Source organism: Galeopterus variegatus, unplaced genomic scaffold, assembly GCF_000696425.1.
Source record: "Galeopterus variegatus unplaced genomic scaffold, G_variegatus-3.0.2 Scaffold14917, whole genome shotgun sequence".
NCBI classification, from domain to species: domain Eukaryota; kingdom Metazoa; phylum Chordata; class Mammalia; order Dermoptera; family Cynocephalidae; genus Galeopterus; species Galeopterus variegatus.
This window is the reverse complement of record NW_007741028.1, coordinates 1,435-13,705: the sequence shown is the minus strand read 5'-3', so window position 1 is coordinate 13,705 and position 12,271 is coordinate 1,435. Positions and strand designations below refer to the sequence as shown.

Genomic DNA, 12,271 nt, shown 5'->3' with positions numbered 1-12,271 from the left:
GGGCGCGACACCGAGGGTTGCGATCCCATTGCCGGTCGCGGCATGGGCGCGACACCGAGGGTTGCGATCCCATTGCCGGTCGCGGCATGGGCGCGACACCGAGGGTTGCGATCCCATTGCCGGTCGCGGCATGGGCGCGACACCGAGGGTTGCGATCCCATTGCCGGTCGCGGCATGGGCGCGACACCGAGGGTTGCGATCCCATTGCCGGTCGCGGCATGGGCGCGACACCGAGGGTTGCGATCCCATTGCCGGTCGCGGCATGGGCGCGACACCGAGGGTTGCGATCCCATTGCCGGTCGCGGCATGGGCGCCACACCGAGGGTTGCGATCCCATTGCCGGTCGCAGTATGGGCGCGACACTGAGGGTTGCGATCCCGTTACCAGTCACGAAAAGACAAAAAGGGGGAAAAAAAAAAAGAATGATTGGGAAATGGTGAGGGTTGCGATCCCGTTACCAGTCACGAAAAAAGACAAAAAGGGGGAAAAAAAAAAAAAAAGGATGATTGGGAAATAATGATTGGGAAATGGGATCTGCAGCCAAATAAGTTGGCTAATCTGCCCTATTAGGGTAACAATTCTTCATTATAGCCACAGGCCACCCCACTGCAGAGGAAGAGCCTGCCCCAGTCACCTTCCACATAGACAAGCAAAGAAGATGGGTGCATCCTAAAGATGTCAGTTCAAAGAGAGAGGATTCATGTGCTTGGTCCCTTTCTCAGCTTTACCAGTTAGGCAGGTGAGGGGTAGAGCTGAGTCAAGGGCACTAGTATAGTCTCTCTTGTCTGGAGACATGGGGCCCTCCTGGAGGACCCCCAAATATTTATGGGCATCAGTACAGTGGATAAAGGGCTTTTCTCTTCAAATTGGACAGAGGGACAAATAGCTGAGGTATACTTATGGTTTCTTTACTTTTTTGACACTATGAAAGAGAAATTGTGACTGGGGGGTGGGGTGCTGCCTTCAGAGGAAGGAGCAGTGGGAAATGCTGCAGTGGGACATAGCTAGAGCTGGCTGCACCAAAGGAAGATGAAGGCATTTGTAAATAGAAGAGTAAGAAAGACTGTTGCCCTGTCACCAATGTGGGTTGTTTCCTCCCATCTCTCTTCCTTCTGCCTCTGCAATTCCTACCAATGAAGAAAATTATTGGAGGTTTTCATTTTGAATCTCTTGACCAAACACAAAACAAGCTTGAGATGAATAGTTATCAGTATCAATTCGTAACCACACAGCCCATGAGAAAGACGCTCCTTGACCAAACTTCAGTCAGACTCCTCTCTTCTCAACTAGGCCTCAACCTTTGGATTTATATTTCCATCTTTGCACCACCCAATTTTAGCAAAATTCCTGCTAAGTCAGTTTAATAGGAATCCCCACCCTGATGTCTAATCAAATTCCTCATTCCCCATCCTTGATATCTCATCACCTGACCTGACTTCAGCAAGGACCCTGCAAACTCTTTAGCTAGAATCTCCCCGTACTGTGACGGTTCCTCTTACTAATCTACAATCTATTGACCCCATCCTGCTCCTGGGCTATAAACCCCACTTTGTCCATGCTGTATTCATAATTGAGCCCAGTTCTATACTGAGGTCTCTTTTCCCCTATTCCAACAGTTCCTGAATAAAATGTTTTTACCACTTTAACCATTGGTCAGCTTTGGTTTTCTTCAATACCCACCCCTACTCTCAATATTAAATAAGACCAATATTTTTGAAATAGCAATTACTAAATCCCAAATGGGAGAGATTACTGACTGCATTTTAAGCATCAAATATTTGTTTAACATTTACACCCCATGCTACAGGCAGCACAGCATACAAAGAAAGACAATATTTCCCTGGCCTCAAGGGACATTTGACATGGGTAATAAAACAAGAGAACCAATTGATCAATATTTATTACAAAGTATTTTACATGGCAAATAAAATAACCTTAAGGATTTTTTTTTTCTATTTTAAATTAATATATTTGCCTGCTTTACCTTGAGGTACTATCGTGATGGAATAATAGACACTGAAGTAGAGTTCAACGCCATCAGTGACCTCACAGCTTCTGAACTGCTTAAACAGCACAATAACAACCAGGGAGCAGGCCAACACCGTGAAGGGACAGTCACAGAAGCAACAAGTCCAACATGGGCTTCTGAGGAAATGCAACAGGACCACCAGTGAAATGAAAGAGCAGCGTCCCAAGACTCAGCCCCGCCTCAAGGGCAGCAGAGTCCAGCTCCACACAAGCATCTCGAGCAGCTCACCCCGACCCACCAAGGCCGGCAAGCGTGCATTCACTGGCTCTCAACCAGATGCCTCCTGCTGGGTCTCATTTCTCGTGTCCTCCACGCCACCTTCCGAGGGCTTTCCCTAAATTGGAAACTTGACCAAGCCACTCCCCAGCACTTCTGCACTACCTAATAGGTTCCCCGAAGGAAGTCAGACTTGCCTCTCCAGGACTCCCTCCCCTCCCTAAATTGGAAACTTGACCAAGCCACTCCCCAGCACTTCTGCACTACCTAATAGGTTCCCTGAAGGAAGTCAGACTTGCCTCTCCAGGACTCCCTCCCCCGACTCCAAACCCTGGCAATGCTACTTGCAGGGTGCTCTTGAGGCTGCCTCTCACTTCCATTCCTTTGCTCATACAGCCCTCTGCCAGGAAAGCCAACCAACCTTCACCCAGCTAACCTATTCTTCAAGATTTGGTCTTCCCTGAATCTTTCTCCAGGTCCACAGGTACATCTCTCTTCTATTGGATCTACATTATGAGGACAGTGTCTACATCTTATTCATTTTTAGAATTCCCAGCAACTAGTATAGTCAGCAACTAGTGAAAATTTATGGGGGAAAATGAATTTCTTTAAAGCAGAGAAGAGGGTTCAAGGCAGTATTTTGTAGTGGTTCAGAGCACGGGTGGGGTTTAAACTCTGGTTCTGATCTTTACTGTCTAGATGACTTCAAAAAAGATTTTCCAGTACCCAATGAAAGCTGGCCTGGTAATACCCATCTCACAGGGCCGTTGGGGAGAGTAATTAAAATCAGGCATATAAAGCATTTAGCTCAGTGCAACCAAGGTTATTTCTTTCCTCACCCCCACTGCATAGTTCCCAACCCCAAATATCATCCCCAACACAGCTCGTAACAAGCTAATGATGTTTACCCAACATATTTAATTGTAAAAATAAAGATAAAGGTCAACTTTTCATAAAAACCAAACTTTGGTCTCATCCTGGAGGTGCCGCGCTGCTCCCTCCTTTTACTTCTGCAGACGGCAGCGTTTCTGGATTTCCTCTGCAAGCCCCAGGCAGTGCAGGATGCGTTTCTTCTCAGCGGCCAGTTCCTCCTCAGAGAACTGGCCCAAGAGTTTCTGGACAAATATATTTTGATCTTTCAAGAAAATGTTCTTATTGACTCCTACATTTGGCACATTCTCCAGGGACCCAGATTTGAAATGGAAGCTTAAATATCTGTTTCGTTTCATACCAGGCCCTTTCTCCTCAATCCATGACAGCGGGCTGCAAGGACAAAGAAAGCAGCGTTAGAGGTTGCGTGGGCACAGATGGGTGTCTGCTGGCACCCAGCCACCTTGTAGCAGGTCATTCTGCACCCATCTTCCCTGTGACTGTCGCTCAGTGTGGTGACTCAGGTGGCATCCCAAAGCCTCCCAAAGGCCATGGGTGGTGACTGTGTTCCAACTTTTCTGCCAATAGTCCTTTATTTAATTTGCTACCAGGCAGGAGAATTCATTCAATAACTTGTGTGAACACTAGTTATTAAGACTTTTTACCCAGAGTCTCATGAATCCCTCTAGGGGGTCAGATATGGACTACAGGTAATCGATGAGCCTGAGACTGTGTGAAAACTCTTGTTTTGTTTATGCGCACATTTTTAGTCCTTTCATCAGATTCTTGAGGAAGTCTCTTAACCCAAACACATGCCAGAAAATATCGACTATGGATTAACAAGACACCTCTGTCTATTTCAAATTCCCTCCTCATGTCAGCACTCATAAAAATCTAAACTCCAAACAGGATAGACTCCACTTCTGCAAAGTTTCTTCTTTCTCAAAGGGTTAATCGTTCCTCTCTTTACAACAGGTAAGAGCTGTGATGGAAAACAGAGAAACGTTCTCCTAAATACACTTTGACCTAAAGTAAGAAGCTTTACATACACACAGCATGTAAACCATAAAGCCATAAACAACTCTTGATTGTGCTTTTGCTTCTTTTAAAATATTTTTATGATCCTATAAATTCTATTGTGATTATTTTTGTCTCTATATCATGTACAAGGGATAATAGTTTATTTAACATTTTATTGTTGCCAAATATTTAAGCTTTTTTCAATTTTTAAATTAATATACGCATCCTGCATTCAACATCTTCACATACATATACATATTTTTCTCTCCTTCTTAGAGCAAAGTCCCAGGAGTAAGATGACCTGGTGTTGGCCTCTGGCTACTTCTCTTTGCTTCCCCTCACTTTTCTTTTCTTACAGGGATGAGCCAGGGACAAGGACAAGGCAGTTTTGCTGGCCTGTTGTGCTAAGTGATGGGACTTTCAGTGTGAGTAGGGATGGTGTTAAATCCTGAGCACACATCAGAGCATTCATAGGATTTCCTCTCCTCTCTCACTTGGCTGCAGTAGATCAGGCCTAGGGTGAGCAGGTTAAATCAGCAATGATAAAGGATGAGGGGGAGCCACCTTCATCCTCTTTTGTTATCTGCTTCTAGAGTGGTGGTTCATAATAAGGCTTAAGATTGGGTGTGGTATTGCAGGAAAGGACACAAGGTGTTGTAGGAAGCTCAGGGCTGCCTCCAACCTGAGTAAAGAAGTCCTCTCCCTGGACTAACCCAGCTTACCAAGGCCAACGCTGGAGTGTGGGGCGAATGTTTGAGAGGAAAAGATGTAGAGGACATTAAGGGGGAGCCAAACCATACCCGTCCATACATGCAACAACATCAGGAGTGATGTTTACAGAATAACTTCCTCGTTTTGCAGCCCTGTCTGCTAAAAACTTGGAAAGTCACGCTGTTTCCTAATGTTGGGTTTAAGTGAGGACATCAGCAGTTGGCACTCTCCTGCCAACTGGGTGGAGTAAAGCTGAAGATAGTACCTGGTCCCCTAATGTTCTGGACTTGGACAGCACTCAGCTCCAGACATTCCAACAAAAACGCAAGGCTGAGTTCACAGACAGCTCCCCTGCATCTCCTCTCTGTGAAAACTTTCATTTGAAATGTTTGCTTTCACCACCCTGGGCACTGACTACCTGCAAAAGTGCTACTTGCTTCTCACCTTCTACAGGAAGTTGTCCAACTACAGTCATGCACCTGGTGCCAGTGTCTGCAAGCATGATAGAGCTGCTGATTTTCTAACAAGCCCTAAAGAAGGAACAGGCACTATTCCTACCAACTGGCTTCAACAGGAGAGTTAAAACTTGTACTTCTTTTATATATTTCATAATACTTGAGTTGAAAAAGGTTTCTAATGTCTATTTTTACAAAGTCTGAAAACTGCTGATAAAATGAAAAGAACATGGGTTTGGGAGTAAGTCACATAGGGGTTATCTGGCTAACTCTGGGATCTGGGGCACACTGACATGTGAGGATTCTGATAAGGCAGGGACAGGACCTGGTTTGTTTCTATGATATTCCTTTCCTGGGCCCTTCCTGAGTACTGGTGGGAAGGCACATAGCTTGAGGTCTGGAGACAGGCTCCCTGAGTATGAATTCCACACAAGGACTTCTTAACTGTGTCTTTGGGAAAGTTTCTAACCTCTCTGAGCCTCAGTTTCCCAAGTGATAATAATACCTACTTCAGAAAAGTTGATATACAGATTAAATGAGAAAGCCCTTATAAAAGGGCTAGGCCATGCCTGGCACATAGTATTGTTTATTCAATAAACATTAGCTAATACTAGTACTTGCACAACAAGGATTCAAGTGATGACCACTGTTCTACTCTCCTATGTCTTCTAAAGGTAGCTGTTACTTAAGGAATTCTGTCCCAAGACAGCTGACAGTGGCTCCTAATGATTAGTGGAGAGCCCTGGAAAGATGTCTACTTCTAGCTGAAAAAAAATCTGGCCCACAGACTGAGCAAAGCCTTGGCAGAGAGAGACAAGAAGCCTACGAATCCCAAAGCATTCTTCCAAGGCACAACCAGAAGCCCGGGCTGCGTCCTAGGATAAGACAGCTTTTCTTCACCACACACAGCATGCTATACACAGGGCACATGAGCCACGCAGGGACCAGCCTGCCATGAAGAACGGCAGTAGAGCAACTTTTCCATGCTAGAAGGTATTAAGATGATTCACTAGCCCATAAATAAAAAAATGCATATTCAGGTCAGACAAAGAATCCAGGAAACAGCAGTTAAATTAGTAAATTAAGTAAAAGTAAGGTGACCAATCTATCAACTAAAACTTTTTGATTATGATCGAAATTTTAAGAAATGAATGATTATTACAAAATCTATCAAAAATGTGGTCTAACTTCATCTAAAAAATTAATTCCCACGGCAAGTTTTAAAAGCTTACAATATAGCCTGCAAACATTCCAGAATGTGAAGACAAAGAAGAATTTTAATGCAACATATGCCCTGCTTTATTTTGACACTGGAAAAAATTTAAATTTGAGATATTACAAATAGTCTTATCCACCTAAGAAAATTTCTCATGTCCTTCCAAATAACATGAAGTCTTGGAGTTTGGCAAAATACAAAATGTCAGGATGCTTCATACACCTCAATTTCCTCATCAGTAAAAATAAGTAATGGTAATAAATATACACTTTTATATATGTCTCTGTGGTGCTGTGAGATTAAAAATGCAATCTGTGGGGCTAGCCAGGTATCTCAGTTGGTTACAGCATGGTGTTGATAATATCAAGGTCCAGGGTTCGATCCCTATGCCAGCCAGCCACCAAAAAAAGAAATACAAATAAAAATAAAAATGCAATCTGTGAAGCAGAAAATACTGTATGAATTTAAGAAGTTATTATTATACAGCATTTGCCATCTGTCCAACCCCTCATCTGATGTTTACCTCCCCTGTGCAAAACCGAGAGGCAGCCTCTGCTTCCCCTACATTGTCTACTGTCTTACTCTGACTCAAACTTCAAGACTGAGCATGGCACCCCCTCCGCTGAGAAGCATGATCTGACATCTCAGGTTTCCCTTCCCTGTGCTCCTGTGGCACCCTGAGCTACCTTCGGCTCTGCCTACAGGAGACTGCAAGTGTCTGTGGATAGGTCTGACCATGGCTGCAATCCTAACAGTCACACAGCTGACATCAGAGCTGGGGCCACCACTGCCAATTGCTCCACGGCAGCACGTCCAAACTCTGCATGCTTTGCCTTCATCTGCTGGGCCCTGCTTTTTCCTAGCAAAGAAAAAACTCCTGGAAATGAACATAGTTCAGGCTTCATTCAGGAACTCAAATACTGTTTTCTTAAATACCCAATGGTCTGTTTGTTTTACTATCAGGAGACCTACCTACCTGGAAACACATATAGCAGCACTCTCAAATCCTTACTGTTCTAAGTATTTTACACGATCCAAATGCTTTTCAAGGAAAACTATGAATGTGCTTTTGTTAAAAAAAGACTTGGTATGAGAAATAAAGAGAACATTTTAGGAACTGTGTGATAATACAATGCGATGATAAAGCTAATAAGCAGAATCTTAAATTCTGTTGACGCTGAGGGGTATGTATGTGGACATGTGATGAGCAAGTAGAGTGCAATGTAAAGAGCAGAATCCAGGTGGCAGGTGCATGAGTGTTCACTACAAAATTCTCCAAACTTCACCATATGTCTGAAAACTTACATAATAGAACGTTGGAAAAAATTCAGGTCATAGAAGTAACTCAGTTTCTACTACTAAACCTGGTATTGATTACTTGCATGATTTGGGCAACCTGCTCAAATTCTGTAAGCCTCTATTTACTTCCTGTAAATGGGATTATGTTTGTCTTCTTTACCTCACAGGGCTGCTAAGAGGATGAGATGAGGCAATGTAAGTGAAATCTCAGTGCTTTGTCTGCAAAAGCACACCATCCTTCTGGAGCTGGGAGCCAGGGTCTAGCCCCTTGGGGATCCCTCTGGATTCACCCTTCTGAACTCATGAAGATGTCCTTAAGTTTCCTTCTCCTCATAGTTCTCACAACTTACCATTTATTCTCTGTTTCCAGGCACACAGTCATCTTCATGTACTGATCTTCCTTTCGCTCTTCCAAAGTGGCAGACACAAGAGAAAGCTCCCCAAAGAGGGAGACCAGCCAGGTCAGGCGAGAGATGCCACTGAAGGAGGGGAAGCCAAATCGCTCTTCTTCCAATGGCCCAGCTGCAGGGAACCACAAACACTGTGGGAACTGAGAATGAGGCGCTGCCGGGTGGAGAGCAGGACCCAGGGGGTGATGTGGGAGTGAAAAGATGTGGCCCAGTGATCAGGACAACGAGACCTTGCCTTACATGGTGGGTGTGCAAGATGACGAATAATACTAATGAAAACTCAGGTGGCTAAAGTTAAACTCTTCCATAAAAGCATCTCCCTTTTTTTCTTGCTTATTAAATTCAGTTTTGTTAGTAAAATAAAACAGTCTACTAGAAACAACAGTCAATCCAGCCAAACAGGATAATAAAAAACATTTAAGGCTTCTAATATATAGATCTATGTACACATACCTAGAGATACACACACACACACACACACACACACACACACACACGAGTATACATGCATATATATCTTCTTCAATTAGTGATTTAAAGTAGTCTGGTAAAGTAGAAGAATCATGGTATTTTAGCCCCTCATGCCTGTATTCTTATAAACACCATATGTGTAAACAGCAATGGGTGAAGGCATCCAGATAGCTATGAAGAAAACAGTAATACCTTTAAGCTACTCCAAAATCAAGAAAATTGATGCAGTATTAAATGTTATATTACTGTCCCTAATCTTGGGTACAAAAAAAGTTTACTCAGGCCGGCCTGGTGGCGCACTGGAGAGTGCACCGCTTGGGAGCGCGGCGGCGCTCCCACCGAGGGTTCGGATCCCATGTGGAGACCAGTTCCCGCTCACTGGCTGAGCGCGGTGCGGGCGCAACACCGAGGGTTGCAATCCTGTTGCTGGTCCCCGGTACGGGCACGACACCGAGGGTTGCGATCCTGTTACCGGTCAGTAAAAAAGACAAAAAGGAAAAAAAAAAAAAAGTTTACTCAAAAGAGTATCTGTCTGAGAAATCTGGTTGAGAAACTGCTCCCTTCTGCCCCCAATCCAAATTTTAAACATAATCTAAATTTAAAAGATTTCTTAACTGATACATTACAATGCAAATGTTTCTTATAACTTTGATATTCACTTAATTCATAATTAACAATAAGTATGCTCTAAAAAAAACAATTTATAAATAAAAGCAAACAAAAATTATAAGTTTCATAGACAACATGGTTTGAAATCACTAGGACCTAAGTATCAAACTTACGAAAGGAAGAAGACACCCTCTGGGCTGAATACCATCTGCTCTAGCTCTTTAGACAAGAGTACTGAGCAGCCATCAAAAGTTCAAGCCACATGGTCAGAGAACTGAGCTCAGATCTGTCTCTGTCACAAGACTTGTCAACTTTGTGAAGTCACTCTCTGAGTTTCAGTTTCTTTACCCGTATAAAGGGGGTAATAAATACCCACTTTACAGGACTGTGACACGTATGAATTAACATGAGATAATGCATGTTACATACTTACCACAGTTCCTTGTATGAATTAATGACTATTATTATTTGTTGCCACAATTCTCATTACATCATCTTTTACAAGGATGAAGATGAATTTTGAAATGAGGGTCTACTGTATTTTCTGGAAACTCATGAAGAGATGCATGGTTTTACCATTCAACAATGCCAGGCCATGTCAAGGTCTCCTTTCTGTACTGAGAGCCCTCAGGAAAGTTGGCCCAGACACTCTAGGGTATAACTAGATAAGGAGTCCATCCGAAGATGACTGCCAGAGCAGGAGGCTCCAGCATGCCCATTTCTCATTGCTAATGAAGCTGCTCAAAGAATGACCATAGAGTAAATAGCCAAACATATAGTGGATCAAATGTACTTGTAGCCAATGTCCTTGTAACTTGCTGGAGGAGGAAAGGAGCTTTGCATATTCAATTCACTCTGCAAAGAGAATTATAAAAATGTCTTTTCTCCGAGCACCCATCTCCCAGTCCTTTTCAAACAGTTTTCATGTACTACCTCCAGCAGAAAAATATTATCTCTAGCTAGTTAAGATTTCATGAGAGAAAATCCTGCCTAACAGAGTGGTTCAGAAGCATAAATATGCTTGAGATTTCTAACACACTATCTATCTAAGGCCCACCAAGCAATTAAATCTCATTTGAGAAAAGAATAAAAATAGATATTTTGATTGTTCATGTAAGTATGTGGAAATTAAACTGAACTGGCCCTGACTCAGAGAGTCTTTAGCAGAAGTGAATTCAGGCTCACACCTATAGAGCTAGGAAAGACTCCACCAGCCTTCTGACCTCCCCTGTGGCCTGTGACCTGCCTAAAACTGACCTGTGAAGAGAAGTGACCCTTTCAGCAGATCTTTCCCCACCACTTCTTTTTTCAGGAACACAAATTCCTCCATCAAGAGTTCAACATGCTCCTCATGCAAGATTTTTCCTGCCATGACAAAAATAGAATAAAAACAGGTATTCATTATTAATTGTGTACAATTGCTGACCCTGGAGTCTATCTTTGTTTTCCTTCAGCACAGGACACACAGTACTCAGAACCACCCCAGGCATGCACCATGACACCCTTACTGCTGCCAGTTCTAAACTTACAACAGAAATGAAAATCTAAGAAAGCAGGATGGTATTCCCTGTCCCCATAGACAAGATAAGATCAGGGAAGTGTGTGAGTGCTGGCTTCTGTCCTAAACAGAAGGGCAATGCAGCATATAACTCTAAGAAATACGGAGCAGAAAAGAGACCACGAGGACTGAAGGAGGGGGCTAAAATTATTCTTCAATCAAAGAATTGGAAGAACCAGATAGATTGTTTGGGGAGGACAAAGTCTTAATATCCATAACTAAAATTCTGAATTATATAAAAAAAGCTGTTAAACAATGTTTGCTCTGGTGGCTTTTTCATATCTAGGCCAGAAGCGTCATAAAATATCAAAACTATTTTGTAATTAAGTACAAAGTGTGGTTTTGATCTACAGTTTCACTGAAACAGAAATCTGGGCTACGGGGAGATGCTCCTGGGACATCAGCCTTTGTTCACCCAGCTTCACGGTGAACACTGCCAAACGTTCGAGGCTTGCTCTGCACATTATGAGTGAGCAGGCATGTGGCCTGAGTTTCCAGAGTGAGATTCCTCTCACTCACTCCCTAGCACATGAATATGGCAAAGGGAGCTTCTTGCAGTAAGTGGAAGCTTCCAGCACAGAGTGGTCTGCGATAAGTAGATGCTACTCTCCTTGGAGGTAATTTCATCTACATCTCAGAAGGGATTCTGGGCATCTGGGAAGTTGGACCGTGTCTGGGAGCATGTTGTGTTCTCTCCAACACTATGTAGCAGTCTCCGTATTTCCAAATCCAGGGTTATTAAAAAAATTTTTACCTTCCAACTGCATCTTTGGTTGTTTTTCTATCTTTTACTCAATGCTCTATTGCAATAAACACATGTGGTAACCACAGTACATAGACACATGCACGCATACGTTCATATACATACATTTGTAGATCTGTTCACTGAAAGGGCATAAAAGCAGAGATACCCCAAAGTGATAAGCACACCTAGCACCCAAATCTAGGCAACCAAAATAGCTTCAGCCATTGGAGAAATGACTAATTCCAAGGCTGAGGCAGAGAAAGTACAAGATGAGCCTAAACCATTTTGTGCCAGAAAGCAAGTACTCAAAGAACAATGAAAACATAACAAAATGGCATGGGAGCCAGCATGAAGAGGTCCCCACTGACCAAATCTAGAACAACTTGAATTTCAAAATAAATAATGAAAGTAATAGATTATGTGCTGATTTTAAAAAAGCCATGAGTCCATACCAACAAAATAAATGAATAATCACAAAGTGTGATGAAAATGGATATTTTCCTAGTTTCAAACTACCACTCCAAAAAATAATCATTAATTGCAAAAGGGAAAAAAGTAACTTTCAGTGGAGAAGCTGGCAGCCACCACCTTAAACAAGTGATATCATTAGTGATGGGACGAAGTGAAAATGGCCACCACCTGATTATGCAGCATGAAAAATA

The 12,271-nt window shown here is 42.9% G+C and overlaps 1 protein-coding gene across 1 annotated transcript; it reads right to left on the bottom strand.

Annotated features, from left to right (window-relative positions):
* Nucleotides 1-3,143: 3,143 nt before the first annotated feature.
* On the bottom strand, nt 3,144-10,712 carry LOC103582108 (biliverdin reductase A-like). The gene is made up of 3 exons (XM_008563795.1): nt 10,564-10,712; nt 8,167-8,338; nt 3,144-3,508 (listed from the first exon to the last, which is right to left on the bottom strand). Exons 1-3 carry the CDS (start codon nt 10,706-10,708, stop codon nt 3,250-3,252), a joined length of 576 nt encoding a protein of 191 aa, XP_008562017.1. The 5' UTR covers nt 10,709-10,712; the 3' UTR covers nt 3,144-3,249.
* Between the last annotated feature and the right edge of the window lie 1,559 nt (nt 10,713-12,271).

Coding starts and splice junctions, on each gene's coding strand:
- LOC103582108 (XM_008563795.1), bottom strand. CDS start 10,708: ATGAATACCTGTTTTTATTCTATTTTTGTCATGGCAGGAAAAATCTTG. Junction 8,339..10,563: donor AGGGTCACTTCTCTTCACAG/GTCAGTTTTAGG, acceptor GGTTCCCTGCAG/CTGGGCCATTGGAAGAAGAG. Junction 3,509..8,166: donor CTGGAAACAGAGAATAAATG/GTAAGTTGTGAG, acceptor TTGTCCTTGCAG/CCCGCTGTCATGGATTGAGG.